Source organism: Schistocerca cancellata, chromosome 6 (assembly GCF_023864275.1).
Source record: "Schistocerca cancellata isolate TAMUIC-IGC-003103 chromosome 6, iqSchCanc2.1, whole genome shotgun sequence".
Lineage (NCBI taxonomy): Eukaryota > Metazoa > Arthropoda > Insecta > Orthoptera > Acrididae > Schistocerca > Schistocerca cancellata.
In genome coordinates this window covers 693,034,822-693,056,137 of record NC_064631.1, presented here as the reverse complement: position 1 = coordinate 693,056,137, position 21,316 = coordinate 693,034,822, and the positions used below count along the sequence as shown (strand labels likewise).

The following is a 21,316-nucleotide window of genomic DNA, read 5'->3' as shown; positions in this document are numbered from 1 at the left end:
ACTCTTACAGGTCCAATGGGCATTTTAAGGGGGATAGGACGTCAAAAGGGCCGACTTGGAGTAGGAGAGTCACCACAGGACATTTTAATTTCTATTGTCTTTACTTTTACAAATAAATTCATAAAACTTTGTCACCAAGACCAGGAAGGATTGAGGACTCACACTCATTGCAGTGGAAGTTCAAAAACGTAGCAAAATACCTTTTTTTACATGTGAAATTTCATCAGTTTTTCACTTACTACTGGCTGCATTTGTTGCTATAGGTACACTTTTCTTGCTAAGTAAGAGAGATTCTTCGATGAATTTTTCATAGCATACAAACAGTAGTTACAGGTGTATGAAACTCTAGAATTTTCCAAATCTATTAAAAAACTGTGGAAAAAATTGAGGTAATTAACTATAAAACCTGAGTTTTTTCTAAACATGAAGTTTAAAATGTAACAGTTCATTCATTATTTCATAAATTAAATAACTTCTAGAGTTTCATACACCTGTAACTATGGTTTGTATGCTGTGCAAAAGTCATCGAAGAATCTGTCTTACTTAGGAAGAAAAGTGTACCTATAGCAACAAATGCAGCCAGTAGTAAGTAAAAAAATGATGAAATTTCACATGTAAAAAAATGTGTTTTGTTACGTTTTGGAGCTTTCACTGCTATGAGTATGAATCCTGAATCCTTCCTGGTCATGCTGTTAAAGTTCTATGAATTTATTTGTAAAAGTATAGACAGTGGAAATTAAAATGTCCTGTGATGCCTCTCCTGCTCCAAATCTGCCCGTTTGACGTCCTACCCCCCTTAATTACAGTTACTGCATGTGACTGAAGCTAATTAGCTAGTGATTCGTGAAACATATTTCAGTTAATGCAACCGAGTACGAGGGACTGCAATAAGTAAGGTAATACATTTTTTTTCTCGAGCAATTTCGGTTGAAAGAATGTTTAATTTCTTGTGACACCGTAGAATAATCGATTTCGCTTCGATGCGATTTAGCTTCAACCGCTATAGTTTCGTGAAGTTCCTATGGGCAGATGACCTATACGCAGCCTTCAATGTGGCTCCTGCAACGGAGGCGCTTTCCAAGCAGAGAGCTGTCTCTGAGTTTCTGTTGACGATAAACCAGACCGTCGCAGATATTCATAGGCGGTTGCAGAATGCCTACAGAGACTTGGCAGTGAACAAAAGCACCGCGACTTTTTGGGCGAGGCGTTTGTCATCATCGCAACAATCTCCCGCGTGCCCGCCAGCCGCATACACCCTCAGAAAACTGAAGACACGATTTCAGCGTGTTGGTCGTTACAAAAATACAAACGAACTTCTTCTCCATGATAATGCAAAGAGTCACGCAAGCCTGCGCACTCCAGAGGGGCTCATAAAACTACGTTGGACTGTTTTTCCTCTTCCACTCTGTTTCCCGCATCTCGCACCTCCCGACTTCCATCTGTTTCGCCCAATGAAGGAAGCACTCTGCAAGAACAGTACGAGAATGATGGGAAGGTTATTGACGTAGCAAGACGCTGGCATCGACGTCGACCAGCGGAGTGGTACCACACCGGCATACAAGCATTCTCAGTAAGGTGGCTTAAGACTATCACATTAAACGGTGACTCTGCTGAAAAACAGAGTAGGGAATTATACACTGAAGCGTCAAAGAAACTGGCATAGTCATGCGTATTCAAATACGGCTCTGAGCACTATGGGACTTAACATCTATGGTCATCACTCCCCTAGAACTTAGAACTACTTAAACCTAACTAACCTAAGGACAGCACACAACACCCAGCCATCACGAGGCAGAGAAAATCCCTGACCCCGCCGGGAATCGAACCCGGGAACCCGGGCGTGGGAAGCGAGAACGCTACCGCACGACCACGAGATGCGGGCGTATTCAAATACAGAGATATGTAAACAGGCAGAATGTGGAGCTGCGGTCGGCAACGCCTTTATAACACAACAAGTGTTTGGCGCAGTTGTTAGATCTGTTACTGCTGCTACAATGGCAGGTTATCAACGTTTAAGTGAGTTTGAACGTGGTGTTATAGTCGCCCCACAACCAATGGGGCACAGCATTTCCGAGGTACCGATGAAGTGGGGATTTTCCCGTACCACCATTTCACGAGTATACCGTGAATATCAGGAATCCGGTAAAACATCAAATCTCCGACATCGCTACGGCTGGAAAAGATCCTGCAAAACCGGGACCAATGACGGCTGAAGAGATTCGTTCAACACGACAGAAGTACTACCCTTCCGCAAATTGGGGCCGATTTCAATGCTGGGTCACCAACGTCAGCGTGTGAAACATTCAACGAAACATCATCGATATGGGCTCTCAGAGTCAAAGACTCACTCTTGTAACCTTGAATACTGCACGACACAAAGCTTTACGCATCGCCTGAGCCCGTCAACACAGACATCGGACTGTTGATGACTAGAAACATCTTACCTGGTCGGACAAGTCTCGCTTCAAATTATATGGACGTGCACTGATATGGATACAATCTCATGAACCCATGGACCCTGCATGTCAGCAGGGGACTGTTGAAGCTGGTGAAGGCTCTGTAATGATGTGGGTCGTGTACAGTTGGACTGTTATGTGACGTTATTAGTGGTGTAAAAACAAGCAATGGATAAGACAGATAGGCTTCATTTATTCTTTTGTAGCTATTGTTTGATATGTTTGAATGTATATATTTTCGGTAGTCAGTATATGTCGATGGTCCGAAATGTCGATGTTTTGTTTGTCCTGTTGCAATGTGGTCGTCGGCAAGCCCCAAGTAATGGGAGGACAGCAGGCTCCAACACTTCAGAGATGTAACGCTGGCTGGTTAGTGTACTGGCAATGTGACTAGGGCGTGTGGTATTGGAATCCAGCTCCACACCAAACCATATCACCGAGTGCAGGACCAGTAATGGCGATGCATAAGGTAACAGTTCCCAGCACTTGACCATAAAACTGATCAAGAGCATATGTTCTGAAGTTTGCTTTGGACGTTAATAAACTTTGTTGTCGCTTGTTCCTTAATTCTGATCCTATGCTCTGACTTTTTGTATAACTGATGGTGACTCATAACCTCACTTTCGCCATACAGTATGAGGCTAAGTAAACTAAAGCAGTGCGACATGACGGAGAGTGTAAATACACGCTGACGTCATGGTTCTCTGACGTGATGGCCGTTTGTTTTGCTCTGCAAAGACAAGAATCCAGATTATTCCAAGTATCAAATCCAAATTGTTATGGTGTCTGGTGTCTACAAAACGCATATACCAAGTCCACAGCACCTACGAAGGAAATCTGTGTGTACTGTAGGAACATAATGTCATTCAAAATTTACAGGACGCATTACGGGCAAACGTGTTGTGACCACGGTGCACTGTATGTTGACAACACAAAATCAATTCTGCGCATCCGAATTTCTACTCTATGGACTGACTTAAAGATAACTTACGTTATTCACAATCGATCAATTAGGCACAGAATTGCAGCTTTGCAGTGAACCAGCAGTAACGTATTTGAAAACATTGAATAGTGAAAATAGCAAATTATATATGAACAGTTGCAGATGTAACAGCCAACTTTCAAACTAGTTCTATACCTATCAGCATTAACTATTGTTTGATCGTCTACTGCAATTTCTGGTCTGGTGGGCAGGGAATGTAAATGATTAGAGCAGCAATACTTTGTGACAGGTAATACAGCCAGCACAATGCATTAGTGTTGTTCATGTTTAGCATTGTTACCCGGCCTGGTAGAGTATGCAAGAGGCGCGAACAGCGTCAGGTATTTAGTGATCTGTCTGAAGGACCCGAAAATGACGTGTACTCGTGTGAGGCGTCGTTATCAGCACCTGACAGAGTTGGAAAGGAACCTCGTTGTGGGTCTCTATTTAGCCGGTTGGTCAAATCGTTTAGTATCCAGATCTGTGGACCATTTGGATGTGACATGCGTGGACGATGTTGACTGTATGGGAACCTGAGGGTAGGCACACCATTGCCACCTAGGTTAAGAAGGTCTATGCAATGGGTAGCCCACTTAAAAAGAGCCTTTCCCACCCAAGAACAGTTTCTACTGATAGGCACTTCTAGAAAAGCTTTTTTTCTGGTTAAATATTATATTTCTGGAGACATAATCAATAACAACACAAACTCTCACATCAATTATTTCATACACTAATGTACTAAATTACCTTTTATGGTCCTGAAAACCCAGAACTTGTAAGGAGAAAAATGGCTTAGTTAGAGAGGAACTAGTCTAAAATAGTTTTTTTAGAAAGTTTCATATTAGTAAATTCTGAGTATTTCCGGTGATCTTTATGAACTATTAGCTGAACTACCTTAACTTCCTCGGTTGTCCAGCCATTTATATTAGGCTACTTGTTCTTTTCTAAGTGACATTATTGAAAAAGCAGCGTTGTTACTCTGTAATGACCAAATAATAAAACGTCAAAATAGAGACCCTTCTCTAATCACGTGATGACAAGACGAAAATCTCTGTTCTTCCTCACTGGACTCGCATTCGGGAGGACGACGGTTCAATCCCGCGTCCGGCCATCCTGATTTAGGTTTTCCGTTATTTCTCTAAATCGCTCCAGGCAAATGCTGGGATGGTTCCTTTGAAAGGGTACGGCCGACTTCCTTCCCCATCCTTTCCTAATCCGATGAGACCGATTACCTCGCTGTTTGGTCTCCTTCCCCAAACAACCCAACTCTGTTCTTCCTGCCTTCCTTTCCACTGAGATTGGAGAGACTTTCCTTTTGTCGAAACACTAATCCAGCATCTGTTAAACACAGCACTTTGTTAAATTTCTACGAGCAACTCGGTTGACATAGTAATAACCCCCAGATACGTACTGCTCTAAATCAACAACAGAACCATCTCTCTAAACACGTTACGTGGAGCACGTCGTATCAGGCTTGACTTTCAAAGAAAGCAAACAACCTAAACTGAACAGGAAATAATAACAAATCTTAGGCAAAAATTCTCAGGTATTAGTTCCACTCATGACTCAACAAGGAATTGGCGTTTAATGTCTTGTAACATCTGTGACTTCAATGACAACATACTCAAACATTCGAAGAGAAGCAAAATAGGGAACCCGCAGGGATTAAATCCTTACATAGAGTATATCTAGATCAGTGGGCACAATGCGCGCTCGGTCCTCAGCTGTAATGTAAAAAATTTAAGATAGATTAATGAAAACAATAATAATACAGCACCAGCAAAACAGTAGCACTTTAAGTGCCAAGTTATGTGTAAATTTAAGGTTAGGTTTTGTAACACCTCCGTTTTATTATTTCGACCCGACCTGATCTGATCTGACCGAATAGCAGCCCAATAATTATTAATTAATGTGATCGTGTACCTAATGGGGCTGGCAATCGGAATTGACTGCTACGGAGTTGTTACTTTCCGGTTTGTCCTTCTCAATTGCTGTAATAATGAAATGTCTGGTAACAAGAAGAACACCAACACAGCTTCACTAATAAAGAACCTATATTCGTCTCAAAAACACAAAAAGAAGGAGACAACCACTGCCTTCGTCATACACATCTAATTACGGCTAATCTCAGCACAGGCTTCTTCGTTATTCATTATCGTCACACGCAAATCCAATCACTGCAATCCAACACTGCAATCCAAAATGATGCCGGCGCGGTAGACGCGGAACCAAAATATCGGCACTGAAATATCACTGATTACTCTCGTAATTATACTTCCTCACTTTCCCCGTATTAATCTAGCACAAAGGGGTTAAACCGCGGCGATGGCCACTCCCTTTGTCGGTAAAACCTTGCATTACAACAACTGCTGGCTTCCGCACAGCTCGGCCCGCCACACGGGAACTACACACTCAACTCTCCACTCGCTCTCCCAACACGACACACTAATCGATAGTTTGCCCTGTCGACCTGTGCCGAGTGCAAACTTATAGTAAGGGCCTACGGACCCCTTACAGTTTCACATTATTAACGTCATACCACAGTAGAAACAAAAAGGAAGTTAAATGTCTTACCTTTGTTGTTTCGCTGATAGTCAAATTTTCCCTTGAGCTAGCCTGTTTCCATTTTTCTAATAACTGTTGTTCCTTCGTAAATGAAAAAAAAAACTTTCACTATTAGCCCCGTCGGATAATATCCCTTATATCCGATCATACAACATCTGTAGAACATTTTGTCTGTTACCAACACTAATTTGAATTGCGCATCACATAAATAACATTAAATCCTTACATAGAGTACATCTAGATCAGTGGGCACAATGCGCGCTCGGTCTTCAGCTGTAATCTAAAAAATTTAAGATAGATTAATGAAAACAATAATAATACTGTACCGGCAAAACAGTAGCACATTAAGTGCCAAGTTATGTATAAATTTAAGGTTAGGTTTCACATTATTAACGTCATGCTCCAGTAGAAACAAAAAGGATGTTAAATGACTTACCTTTGTTATTTCGCAGATAGTCAAATTTTCCCTTGAGATAGCCTGTTTCCATTTTTCTAATAATTGCTATTCCTTCGTAAATGAAAAAAGTTCCACTTTTAGTCCCGTCGGATAATATCCGTCATATCCGGTCACACAACATCTGTAGAGCATTTTGTCTGTTACCGATACTAATTTGAATTGCGCATCACATAAATAACACTAAAAACATTCTGAACAGTCACATTGTGCAACACTAACGTTATTACCAAGCTCGGCACAGTGTTACACAACACTAGTTGTTCGCTGTTGTTGTGACTGCTCTTGGTACACCCAGCTTGCTGTTCGCAGCCAGCGCACAGGCCGTCTTTATCTATGTGTCGTAGGGCATACTCGTCAACAACTTCTGACCGCCACAAACACTTCGTAACCACTTGACATCTCCGCATGCTTTCCGAGAACAAGTAATAGCTCCCTGTAATACACTCCTGGAAATGGAAAAAAGAACACATTGACACCGGTGTGTCAGACCCACCATACTTGCTCCGGACACTGCGAGAGGGCTGTACAAGCAATGATCACACGCACGGCACAGCGGACACACCAGGAACCGCGGTGTTGGCCGTCGAATGGCGCTAGCTGCGCAGCATTTGTGCACCGCCGCCGTCAGTGTTAGCCAGTTTGCCGTGGCATACGGAGCTCCATCGCAGTCTTTAACACTGGTAGCATGCCGCGACAGCGTAGACGTGAACCGTATGTGCAGTTGACGGACTTTGAGCGAGGGCGTATAGTGGGCATGCGGGAGGCCGGGTGGACGTACCGCCGAATTGCTCAACACGTGGGGCGTGAGGTCTCCACAGTACATCGATGTTGTCGCCAGTGGTCGGCGGAAAGTGCACGTGCCCGTCGACCTGGGACCGGACCGCAGCGACGCACGGATGCACGCCAAGACCGTAGGATCCTACGCAGTGCCGTAGGGGACCGCACCGCCACTACCCAGCAAATTAGGGACACTGTTGCTCCTGGGGTATCGGCGAGGACCATTCGCAACCGTCTCCATGAAGCTGGGCTACGGTCCCGCACACCGTTAGGCCGTCTTCCGCTCACGCCCCAACATCGTGCAGCCCGCCTCCAGTGGTGTCGCGACAGACGTGAATGGAGGGACGAATGGAGACGTGTCGTCTTCAGCGATGAGAGTCGCTTCTGCCTTGGTGCCAATGATGGTCGTATGCGTGTTTGGCGCCGTGCAGGTGAGCGCCACAATCAGGACTGCATACGACCGAGGCACACAGGGCCAACACCCGGCATCATGGTGTGGGGAGCGATCTCCTACACTGGCCGTACACCACTGGTGATCGTCGAGGGGACACTGAATAGTGCACGGTACATCCAAACCGTCATCGAACCCATCGTTCTACCATTCCTAGACCGGCAAGGGAACTTGCTGTTCCAACAGGACAATGCACGTCCGCATGTATCCCGTGCCACCCAACGTGCTCTAGAAGGTGTAAGTCAACTACCCTGGCCAGCAAGATCTCCGGATCTGTCCCCCATTGAGCATGTTTGGGACTGGTTGAAGCGTCGTCTCACGCGGTCTGCACGTCTAGCACGAACGCTGGTCCAACTGAGGCGCCAGGTGGAAATGGCATGGCAAGCCGTTCCACAGGACTACATCCAGCATCTCTACGATCGTCTCCATGGGAGAATAGCAGCCTGCATTGCTGCGAAAGGTGGATATACACTGTACTAGTGCAGACATTGTGCATGCTCTGTTGCCTGTGTCTATGTGCCTGTGGTTCTGTCAGTGTGATCATGTGACGTATCTGACCCCAGGAATGTGTCAATAAAGTTTCCCCTTCCTGGGACAATGAATTCACGGTGTTCTTATTTCAATTTCCAGGAGTGTATGACATCGACCAGTGGAGAAGTTTCTTTCTTGCAGTGTTTTGGAGAGGCACGGGTATTCCTGGCGTCTTGGTGTCGGGAATCATCTGTGTGACTTGCGGTCAGGGCTCGTACTGATTCACGGAACTCTTGACGGCATGATTGTACGTCACGGATATCCTGGGTCCTCCGGTGTTACCTCTCACGGGAACACTTTCAATAGGACAAGGCTCGTCCACACATGGGACGTGTCTGCTCCATCTTGAGGTACTACCGTAGCCAGCAACATCTCCATATCTATCGCCGATAGAATGTATGTGGGAAGTTTCATCGTCAACTCCGTCTCGCGGACAGCATACAGGTTATCAAGGACTAGTTACTAGATTTGCGGACCAGCTTGCACAGGAGAACACACAACACAGAGTACGTGAAGGAACTTGCCCCCCTTCTTGCAGCGGTGTACCGTAGGTCTCTAGAAGAGCGTAGCGTTCCAAAGGATTGGAAAAGGGCACAGGTCATCCCCGTTATCACGAAGGGACGTCGAACAGATGTGCAGAACTATAGACCTATATCTTTAACGTCGATCAGTTGTAGAATTTTGGAACACGTATTGTGTTCGAGTATAATGACTTTTCTGGAGACTAGAAATCTACTCTGTAGGAATCAGCATGGGTTTCGAAAAAGACGGTCATGTGAAACTCAGCTCGCGCTATTCGTCCACGAGACTCAGAGGACCATAGACACGGGTTCACAGGTAGATGCCGTGTTTCTTGACTCCCGCAAGGCGTTTGATACAGTTCCCCACAGTCGTTTAATGAGCAAAGTAAGAGCATATGGACTATCAGACCAATTGTGTGATTGGATTGAGGAGTTCCTAGATAACAGGACGCAGCATGTCATTCTCAATGGCGAGAAGTCTTCCGAAGTAAGTGTAATTTCAGGTGTGCCGCAGGGGAGTGTCATAGGACCATTGCTATTCACAATATACATAAATGACCTGGTGGATGACATCAGAAGTTCACTGAGGCTTTTTGCAGATGATGCTGTGGTGTATCGAGAGGTTGTAACAATGGAAAATTGTACTGAAATGCAGGAGGATCTGCAGCGAATTGACGCATGGTGCAGGGAATGGCAATTGAATCTCAATGTAGACAAGTGTAATGTGCTGCGAATACACAGAAAGATAGATCCTTTATCATTTAGCTACAAAATACCAGGTCAGCAACAGGAAGCAGTTTATACCATAAATTATCTGGGAGTACGCATTAGGACTGATTTAAAATAGAATGAGCATATAATGTTGATCGTCGGTAAAGCAGATGCCAGACTGAGATTCATTGGAAGAATCCTAAGGAAATGCAATCCGAAAACAAAGGAAGTAGGTTACAGTACGCTTGTTCGCCCACTGCTTGAATACTGCTCAGCAGTGTGGGATCCGTACCAGATAGGGTTGATAGAAGATATAGAGAAGATCCAACGGAGAGCAGCGCGCTTCGTTACAGGATCATTTAGTAATCGCGAAAGCGTTACGGAGATGATAGATAAACTCCAGTGGAAGACTCTGCAGGAGAGACGCTCAGTAGCTCGGTACGGGCTTTTGTTAAAGTTTCGAGAACATACCTTCACCGAAGAGTCAAGCAGTATATTGCTCCCTCCTACGTATATCTCGCGAAGAGACCATGAGGATAAAATCAGAGAGATTAGAGCCCACACAGAGGCATACCGGCAATCCTTCTTTCCACGAACAATACGAGACTGGAATAGAAGGGAGAACCGATTGAGGTACTCAAGGTACCCTCCGCCACACACCGTCAGGTGGCTTGCGGAGTATGGATGTAGATGTTGATGTGAACAGATTAATGACACTCTTCCCAACCGAATAATTTCACACTGAAAGAAACTGGTACAGGCGTGCGTATTCAAATACAGAGATACATAAACAGGCAGAGCCGCTGCGGTCGGCAACGCCTATATAAGACAACACGTGTCTGGCGCAGGTGTTAGATCTGTTACTGCTGCTACAGTGGCAGATTATCGAGATTTGAGTGAGTTTGAACGCGGTGTTATTGTGGTGCACGAGCGATGGAACACAGCTCCTCCAAGGTAGCGATGAAGTGGGGATTTTCCAGAACGACTATTTCGTGAGTGTGCCGTGAATACCAGGAATCCGGTGAAATATCAAAAAAATCCGACATCGCTGCGGCTGAAAAAAGGCCCTGCAAGAATGGAACCAATGACGACTTAAAAAAATCGTACAACATGACAGAAGTGCAACCCTTCCGCAAATTGCTGCAGATTTCAATGCTGAGCCATCAACAGGTGTCAGCGTGCGAACCTTTCAACAAAACATCATCGATATGGGCTTTCGGAGCCAGAGGCCCAACTCGTGTACCCTTGATGACAGAAAGCTTTCCGCCTCGCGAGGACCCGGCAACACCGACACTGGACTGTTGACGACGGGAAACATGTTGCCTGGTCGGACAAGTCTCGTTTCAAATTGTATCGAGCGGATGGATGCGTACAGGTATGGAGACGACCTCATGAATCCATCGACCCTGAATGTAAGCAGGGGACTGTTCAAACTGGTGGAGGCTCTGTATTGATGTCGGGCATGTGCAGTTGGAGTGATATGGGAGCCCTGATACGTCTAGATACGACTCTGGGAGGTGACACATACGTAAGCATCCTGTCTGATCAACCGCATCCATTCATGTCCATTGTGCATTCCGACGGACTTGGGCAATTCCAGCAGGACAATGCGACACCCCGCAGGTCCAGAATTGCTACAGGGTGGCTCCAGAGACACTCTCTGAGTGAAAAACTTCCGCTGCCTACTAAATTCCCCAGACATGAACATCATTGAGCATATCTGGGATGCCTTGCAACGTGCTGTTCAAAATAGGTCTCCAGCTCCTCGTACTCTTACCGATTTATGGACAGCCCTGCAGGATTAATGGCGTCAGTTTCCTCGAGCACTACTTCAGACATTAGTCGAGTCCATGCCACATCGTGTTGCCGCACATCAGCGTGCTCGCGTGTGCCTTACACGATATTAGGCAGGTGTACCAGCTTCTATCGCTCTTCAGTGTACGAGGTTAGACAATAAAGTAATGAGACTGATGTGACAAAAATTGTTGTTTACTGTTTTAGTTAAGTTTAGTGTTGTCTTCTTCAAAGTAGTTTCCTTCTGACTTGTAACACCTCCGTTTTATTTCGACCCGACCTGATCTGATCGAATAGCAGCCCAATAATTATTAATTAATGTGACCGTGTACCTAATGGGGCTGGCAATCGGAATTGGTGCTGCTACGGAGTTGTTACTTTACAGTTTGTCCTTCTCAATTGCTGTAATAATGAAATGTCTGGTAACAAGAAGAACACCAACACAATTTCACTAATCAAGAACCTATATTCGTCTCAAAAACACCAAAAGAAGGAGACAGCCACTGCCTTCGTCATACATATCTAATTACGGCTAATCTCAGCAAAGGCTTCCTCGTTATTCATTATCGTCACACGCTAATCCAGCCACTGCAATCCAACACTGCAATCCAACACTGCAATCCAAAATGATGCCGGCGCGGTAGACGTAAAACCAAAATATCGGCACTGGAAATATCACTAATCACTTTCGTAATAATACTTTTTCACTTTCCCGGTATTATTCTAGCACAAAGGCGTTAAACCGCAACAGGCCTCCACACAGCTCGGCCCGCAACAAGGGACTGACTCAACTCACACTCGCTCTTGCAACACGACACAATCGATTGTTTGCCCTATCGACCTGTGCCGAGTGCAAACTTATAGTAAGGGCCTACGGACCCCTTACAGACTGCACACACTTTTTCCAGCGCTTCTGCCATTGATGGTAACATTTCTGGAACTCATCTTCTGTAATATCCTCCAAGACCGTCGTCACAGCTTTTTAGACATCTTGTGTTGTTTGAAAATGTGTCCCTTGAACGCCGTTTTGACTCTTGGAGATAGAAAAAAGTCACACGGAGAGATATCTGGCGAATAAGGTGGCTGTGGTAGTGCTGAAATTTGTTTTGAGGTTAAAAATTGCTGTACTGATAGAGCAGTATGCGATGGCGCATTATCATGATGCAGAATCCAATTATCAGCAGTGTTGGCACGGACACGAATAACTCTTTTATATCCCGGCGGGGCAGGGATTTTCTCTGCCTTGTGATGACTGGGTGTTGTGTGCTGTCCTTAGGTTAGTTAGGTTGAAGTCGTTCTAAGTTCTAGGGGACTGATGACCATAGATGTTAAGTCGCATAGTGCTCAGAGCCATTTAAACCATTTTTGAACCAACTCTTTTACAAAGTCCTTATAAAATTTATTTGTAGTAATATTGGTTAACTGTTTGTCCAGGATCAGATTGTACGAGTTCACACACCCCGGTAAGTTGACATCTGTCTGTCAGGTTGATGGTCGTCCACTGCGGTCTTCATCTTCAACATTCGTTCTGCCTTCACTAAACATTTTATGCCAACGAAGAATTTGAGCTCTTGACATAACCTCCTCTCCAAAAACCTTCTGAAGCTTACCGTAAGTTGTTGTCGCATTTTCACCCAATTTAACGCAAAAAGAAATGGCATAACGTCGCGCAATATTATGCGGTTCCATTTCCGTGACGAGAGACACAAACACGTGTTAACTTATTACAGCACAACTCATGACTGAGCAGTTGCATCGATGTGCTGCTTGGACTAGAAGCAGCTTATAGACCAAGGTCAAAGTTATTGTGCCTACGCAAGCCTGCAGGGTTGCCACATGTTGCAAAGGAAATCAGTCTCATTACTTTATTGTCACACCTCGTATAATCACTGAAATAACATCACACACTCTCTCAAACAGTGAAGTTTTATTTTGTTTCCTCCTCTGTGTGTGGGTGATTCCCTTTTTTTGTGAGGCAATGTGCTTTAGATGTTTGGACAACATGATTGTGGAGTAACAGCGATTGATATAAAATTAACTTAGTATTAAGAAAACAGTCTTAACTTTATTCTTTTTTATTTTTTTGTTTTTGGAACTAAATAAGTGAAAAACGCGATTAAGACTGTTTTCTTAATACTAAGCGTGCTTTAGTCTCCAGAGTTACTAGGAGTCTCGCAGTACATCACATGCTGGTCTTCACCAGTCATGTTGCTCACAGAATAGATGATTTTTGAAAACAACCGATTTTGGTCGTGTCGACCTTCACGAAATTCATTGTTGGCAGTGGCACGACCACGAAAATATTATGAAAACCAATTGTATTTTCTGATTGTGGCTAATTACTAAAACTGGAGCCAAGTAATCGAGGCAATGTTATTGAATTAGGCCTTTACGAATACTGTAAAAAAGCAACCAACGAAAACCGAAAACCGTCAAGTGAAATTACAACTTTTTTTCAGAATAAGAACGCCAAGACAGTCGTATTACTGCCACACTGAGAAAAGGAGTTTTGAGAACACCTTCAATACTTGCCTATTCGTTTCAAAGATACAGCTTACATAAGCTGATACATATTTGTCTCTGAATTCTTTCTTTTGATGCAATTTTTCTTTGATTTAATTATGAAACAAATAATGTACGCTGCCTATGAGAAAATCTGACGATGATACAATAAATTCAAGTTCTGTCCGTCATTCTTTCATTGCACTTTGCAATTAGTCCTGGACTAATTGCAAAGAGTTCCTTGTCAAGTGGTGTTCTATACAGAAGCGTGGGAATATAACCTATCTTAATTCTTGCTATAAATCGATACTTGAGATGCGAAGTTTCTCCCCAGGTTGGACCATATCCTTGGGGTCGCTTCCTGACTTCCATGCCTGTGTGGGCCATCATCGTTGCCAACTTCACAGAGAACTGGGGGTTCTACACGCTTCTCACCCAGCTGCCTATTTTCATGAAAGGTAAGGTGAAGTCACTATATGTTATTCCTTTCGATTAATTAACACTGTTCACATTTACACAGCCTCGCCGGGTTCACCCAAAATCTACTAACATTTTTAATCAGCCGTATTCATTACAATGGGCTGTTGTTGTTGTTGTGGTCTTCAGTCCTGAGACTGGTTTGATGCAGCTCTCCATGCTACTCTATCCTGTGCAAGCTTCTTCATCTCCCAGTACCTACTGCAACCTACATCCTTCTGAATCTGCTTAGTGTATTCATCTCTTGGTCTCCCCCTACGATTTTTACCCTCCACGCTGCCCTCCAATACTAAATTGGTGATCCCTTGATGCCTCAGAACATGTCCTACCAACCGATCCCTTCTTCTGGTCAAGTTGTGCCACAAACTTCTCTTCTCCCCAATCCTATTCAATACTTCCTCATTAGTTATGTGATCTACCCATCTAATCTTCAGCATTCTTCTGTAGCACCACATTTCGAAAGCTTCTATCCTCTTCTTGTCCAAACTATTTACCGTCCATGTTTCACTTCCATACATGGCTACACTCCATACAAATACTTTCAGAAATGACTTCCTGACACTTAAATCTATACTCGATGTTAACAAATTTCTCTTCTTCAATGGGCTACGATTGTATATTACCATATAACGTGATAAGTTATCATCAAAATTAGTATGTAAGAATTAACATTTTTACGTAATAATTGATTTAAACTCAAGCTTGTTTTGTTTTTAGAAAGTATCTGGTAAATTTTGAAGCAGACGTAAGGTTATTATCAACACATGACTTTGTGATAATAATTTGGCCACAACAGAGTATTTCATATGGTAGTAAATATTTACAAAGTTATTAATTTCTTTAATGTCAAACAAACATTCGCCTACGCTTAAACTCACAGTTATCACACTATCTCCACGATGGGGCTTGCAGACATTCTTATGAAACAGCCGACCGTGGTGGCCGTGCGGTTCTGGCGCTGCAGTCTGGAACCGCGGGACTGCTACGGTCGCAGGTTCGAATCCTGCCTCGGGCATGGATGTGTGTGATGTCCTTAGGTTAGTTAGGTTTAATTAGTTCTAAGTTCTAGGGGACTGATGACCTAAGATGTTAAGTCCCATAGTGCTCAGAGCCATTTGAACCAATCTTATGAAACAGGAACCTCATGATCAAACTTCCCATTTCTTCCTCAGGCGTCCAACATCTCTCCCACCAGTCGGTTTTGTACACAGGCCTTTTGTCTTCTATTTGCAAAAGCTATACGTATCGCTTGTTATTTATTCTTCTGTTTCCTCATAATTCCGTTCAGGTGTTTTCTAATTTTCTCTTGTAGTAAGTATCCAACTGTTCTGCTTAGGAAATTAGACTCCGCAGTTTCAGTAACTCTCGTATGCCTTCTGTTCACAGCACAGCCCTCGCAATCCTACAGCCCAGGTGCTGCCACCAGTTTATAAAATTTCATTTTCCTGTCCTTTCTAGTTTTGTTAATAAGTGATCTCTTTATAGTAACATACTTAAGTTGGAATTTATTTGAATCATTTCTCAAATGTTCAAGTTCATCGTTACTGGATCGCATAAGTGATGCATTACACTTACAGACTTCTAGATAAAGTTTCTTCACAGCTGTAATGCATTTCAACTAGCTCTGTTTGAAATTCAGGAAATAATAGAAAAGCACTTACATGGAATCTTGTGGAGTAAGAGGTTCTGCGATATTCTACGGTTCATCCTGAGTCTGCTGCTAGTTTGTCATGTAACAAACCCATTAATCAAGCTGATGTTTGGAATTACCTTCCGTGTTTGTAACCTGTGATACTTGGGCTATTTGACATTAAACAAAAAATCTATAAATTTGATGAAATATGTAGTACAAAGAGCACAACCCCGCAAAAGAAGGTATGAATCTAAGCTATGATGAAATATGACAATGTTACGACGTAATCTGTAGTGTGTATGGAACTGGATCATGACTCGAAGCAAGGAAAATGTAGCACCTACGCCCTAGGTAGAGCAAAGAGAAACATAATATGTTAGGAAGATATACATCAATCATTCAGCATTCATATTCTACATAATGAAATTGTAGGACAGGACCCAAGGTGGAAAGACCAGCAGTAAATGAAATGATGATGGTAATTTATTTTTTATCTGAGCAGTCGTATTTAGAATTGAGCAAAGTAACTAGAAGCGTTGGCTGGTCTTACTCTGTGCCAATGTTGCTTCATTTGTTTGCTATGACCTTGTTTTCTCGCTTGAGACCCAGCTGTTCCCGTCTTCTTCTTTCGAGTTTCCTCGTGATAGTGTGTCATTGTTGAACTCTTGGCCAAAAAAATTTCTGTATTGCATGTTTTGGTTAATCGTAGCCAGTGTTAGATGTTTTGTTTTATTTCTCTAATTCAACTACACTGCCTGACAAAAAGTGAAGCATCTAGAGAACACAAAATAAAACTTAATTTTGTGAAAGAAATTGTGACGTTATTTCAGTGAATTCAAAATCGATTAAAACGTACAAAGAACTTCTACATCTACATCTACATTTATACTCCGCAAGCCACCCAACGGTGTGTGGCGGAGGGCACTTTACGTGCCACTGTCATTACCTCCCTTTCCTGTTCCAGTCGCGTATGGTTCGCGGGAAGAACGACTGTCTGAAAGCCTCCGTGCGCGCTCTAATCTCTCTAATTTTACATTCGTGATCTCCTCGGGAGATATAAGTAGGGGGAAGCAATATATTCGATACCTCATCCAGAAACGCACCCTCTCGAAACCTGGCGAGCAAACTACACCGCGATGCAGAGCGCCTCTCTTGCAGAGTCTGCCACTTGAATTTGTTAAACATCTCCGTAACGCTATCACGCTTACCAAATAACCCTGTGACGAAACGCGCCGCTCTTCTTTGGATCTTCTCTATCTCCTCCGTCAACCCGATCTGGTACGGATCCCACACTGATGAGCAATACTCAAGTATAGGTCGAACGAGTGTTTTGTAAGCCACCTCCTTTGTTGATGGACTACATTTTCTAAGGACTCTCCCAATGAATCTCAACCTGGTAATGTATTGAGAATACATAGAAAGAAGGATCCTTTATTGTATGATTATATGATAGCGGAACAAACACTGGTAGCAGTTACTTCTGTAAAATATCTGGGAGTATGCGTGCGGAACGATTTGAAGTGGAATGATCATATAAAATTAATTGTTGGTAAGGCGGGTACCAGGTTGAGATTCATTGGGAGAGTCCTTAGAAAATGTAGTCCATCAACAAAGGAGGTGGCTTACAAAACACTCGTTCGACCTATACTTGAGTATTGCTCATCAGTGTGGGATCCGCACCGGATCGGGTTGACGGAGGAGGTAGAGAAGATCCAAAGAAGAGCGGCGCGTTTCGTCATAGGGTTATTTGGTAACCGTGATAGCGTTACGGAGATGTTTAACAAACTGAAGTGGCAGACTCTGCAAGAGAGGCGCTCTGCATCGCGGTGTAGCTTGCTCGCCAGGTTTCGAGAGGGTGCGTTTCTGGATGAGGTATCGAATATATTGCTTCCCCCTACTTATACCTCCCGAGGAGATCACGAATGTAAAATTAGAGAGATTAGAGCGCGCACAGAGGCTTCCCGCGAACCATACGCGACTGGAACAGGAAAGGGAGGTAATGACAGTGGCACGTAAAGTGCCCTCCGCCACACACCGTTGGGTGGCTTGCGGAGTATAAATGTAGATGTAGATGTAGACATGTGGCCAATAATTGAAAAAGCGTCTGTTGGCAAAAGGTTCAAGATTAGTTGCCCATTCGGATCTCCGGGAAGGGGATTCCCAAGAGGGAGGTGACCGTGACAAAAAAGGTGGAATAACCAACGAAGGAATAACATTGTCCGAGTCGGAGCATGGAACGTCTGGAGTTTGAACGTAGTAGGAAAGTTAGAAAATGTGAAAAGGATCTTGCATAGGGCCAATCTAGATACAGTGGGGGTCAGTGAAGTGAAATGGAAAGGAGATAGGGATTTCTGATCAGACGAATATAGAGTACTATCAACAGCGGCAGAAAATAGTGTAACGGCAGCAGGATTCATTATGAACAGTAAAATATAACAGAGAATGAGCTGCTATGAACAGTTCAGTGATAGGGTTGTTTTCGTCAGATTCGACAGCAAACCAGCGTCGACAACGATAGCTCAGGTATACGTGCTGACGTCGCAAGTAGAAGATGAAAAGACAGAGGAAGTATATGAGTGTATTGAACGGACAGTACATTATGTAACGGGAAATGAAAATCTAAGAATCATGGGAGATTGGAAGGCGGTTGTAAGGGAAGAAGTAGAAGAAACGGTTGTAGAAGGATACGGTCTAGGCTGTAGGATTGAGAGAAGAGAAAGACTGCTTGAATTCTGCAGTAAATTTCAGATGGTAGTAATGAATACTCCACTCGAGAGACACCAGACAAGGAGGGATACTTGAAAAAACTCGAGGACACATGAAGAAACCAGTCGCATTACATCATGGTCAGACAGAGGTTCTGAAGTCATATTTTGGATTGGGTGGCGTACCAGAAGCAGATATAGACTCAGATCATAATTTGGTAATTATCAAGAGCAGAGTGAAATTCAGGCGAAACGTACGAAAGAATCACTGTACAGTAGAAGGAAGTGGTTATAAAGTACTGAGGAATGAGGAGACGAGTTTGAAGTTCTTTAAAGATGTGGATACTACAATATGGACTACCACAACCGACAGTTCAGTTGAAGAAGAGTGGACACTTCTACAAAAGGGCAATCACAGATATAGGACAATCAAACATACGTCACTTCGAAAAACCTTGGGTACGGAAGGAATATTTCAACTGATCGACGAAAGGAGGAAGTACAAAAATGGTCAGGGAAAGACGGAAAACATCATATAAATCACTTAGGAATCAAATAAGTAGGAAGTATGGGGTTAGCCAAACCGAAATGGCTGCAGAAAAAAAGTGAAGAAATCGAAAAAGAAATGATTGTCGGAAGGACTGACTTAGCATATAGAAAAGTCTAAACAAACTTCGCTGAAATCAAAACAAGTGTGGAAATATTAAAACGCAGTGAAAACTTCACTGTCAAACACTGAGAAAAGAGTAGATAGGCGGAAAGGGTGCAATAAAGGCCTCTACGAAGGGAGGGGGGAGGGGGACTTATCTGACAATTTTATAGAAGAAGAAATTTGAATCGATAAGGAAGACATAGGGGCTCTAATATTAGAATTTAAAAGAGCATATCAGAATTTAAAATAGCACTGGGAGTGTTGAGATCAATGAAGCAGAAGGGTTCATAACAATTAATCGGAATTTCTAAAATAATTGTGGGAAGAGGCAACCAGAAGTCTACTAAAGTTGGTGTGGAAAATCAATGACACTAGTGATGCACCATCAGACTTTTGGAAATATACACTCCTGGAAATGGAAAAAAGAACACATTGACACCGGTGTGTCAGACCCACCATACTTGCTCCGGACACTGCGAGAGGGCTGTACAAGCAATGATCACACGCACAGCACAGCGGACACACCAGGAACCGCGGTGTTGGCCGTCGAATGGCGCTAGCTGCGCAGCATTTGTGCACCGCCGCCGTCAGTGTCAGCCAGTTTGCCGTGGCATACGGAGCTCCATCGCAGTCTTTAACACTGGTAGCATGCCGCGACAGCGTGGACGTGAACCGTATGTGCAGTTGACGGACTTTGAGCGAGGGCGTATAGTGGGCATGCGGGAGGCCGGGTGGACGTACCGCCGAATTGCTCAACACGTGGGGCGTGAGGTCTCCACAGTACATCGATGTTGTCGCCAGTGGTCGGCGGAAGGTGCACGTGCCCGTCGATCTGGGACCGGACCGCAGCGACGCACGGATGCACGCCAAGACCGTAGGATCCTACGCAGTGCCGTAGGGGACCGCACCGCCACTTCCCAGCAAATTAGGGACACTGTTGCTCCTGGGGTATCGGCGAGGACCATTCGCAACCGTCTCCATGAAGCTGGGCTACGGTCCCGCACACCGTTAGGCCGTCTTCCGCTCACGCCCCAACATCGTGCAGCCCGCCTCCAGTGGTGTCGCGACAGGCGTGAATGGAGGGGCGAATGGAGACGTGTCGTCTTCAGCGATGAGAGTCGCTTCTGCCTTGGTGCCAGTGATGGTCGTATGCGTGTTTGGCGCCGTGCAGGTGAGCGCCACAATCAGGACTGCATACGACCGAGGCACACAGGCCCAACACCTGGCATCATGGTGTGGGGAGCGATCTCCTACACTGGCCGTACACCACTGGTGATCGTCGAGGGGACACTGAATAGTGCCCGGTACATCCAAACCGTCATCGAACCCATCGTTCTACCATTCCTAGACCGGAAAGGGAACTTGCTGTTCCAACAGGACAATGCACGTCCGCATGTATCCCGTGCCACCCAACGTGCTCTAGAAGGTGTAAGTCAACTACCCTGGCCAGCAAGATCTCCGGATCTGTCCCCCATTGAGCATGTTTGGGACTGGATGAAGCGTCGTCTCACGCGGTCTGCACGTCCAGCACGAACGCTGGTCCAACTGAGGCGCCAGGTGGAAATGGCATGGCAAGCCGTTCCACAGGACTACATCCAGCATCTCTACGATCGTCTCCATGGGAGAATAGCAGCCTGCATTGCTGCGAAAGGTGGATATACACTGTACTAGTGCCGACATTGTGCATGCTCTGTTGCCTGTGTCTATGTGCCTGTGGTTCTGTCAGTGTGATCATGTGATGTATCTGACCCCAGGAATGTGTCAATAAAGTTTCCCCTTCCTGGGACAATGAATTCACGGTGTTCTTATTTCAATTTCCAGGAGTGTATATTATCCACAAAATTCCGCAGATAGCAAGGGAAGGTAGGTGCGAAAACTATCGCACAATCACCTTAACATCTCACGCATTCAAGCAGCTGACAACAATAATATACAGAAGAATGGAAAAGATAACTGAGGATCTGTTGCTTGGTAATCCATCTGGCTGTAGGAAAGGTAAAGACACCAGAGAGGCAATCCTGACGTTGCGCTTAATAATGGAAGCAAACCGACGAAAAATCGTGATGCGCTCATAGGATCTGTCGATCTAGAATAAGCATTCG

At 44.3% G+C, this 21,316-nt stretch overlaps 1 protein-coding gene across 2 annotated transcripts in view; it reads left to right on the top strand.

The window, feature by feature from the left end:
- The window catches only part of LOC126191522 (vesicular glutamate transporter 1-like), a 143,423-nt gene that overhangs the window by 76,148 nt on the left and 45,959 nt on the right, over window positions 1-21,316 (top strand). For both annotated transcript variants that reach the window (XM_049932421.1, XM_049932419.1), the window contains one exon: window positions 14,082-14,205. In XM_049932421.1, coding sequence (XP_049788378.1) covers window positions 14,082-14,205 — 124 coding nt within the window. The remainder of the gene's footprint in view (window positions 1-14,081; window positions 14,206-21,316) is intronic.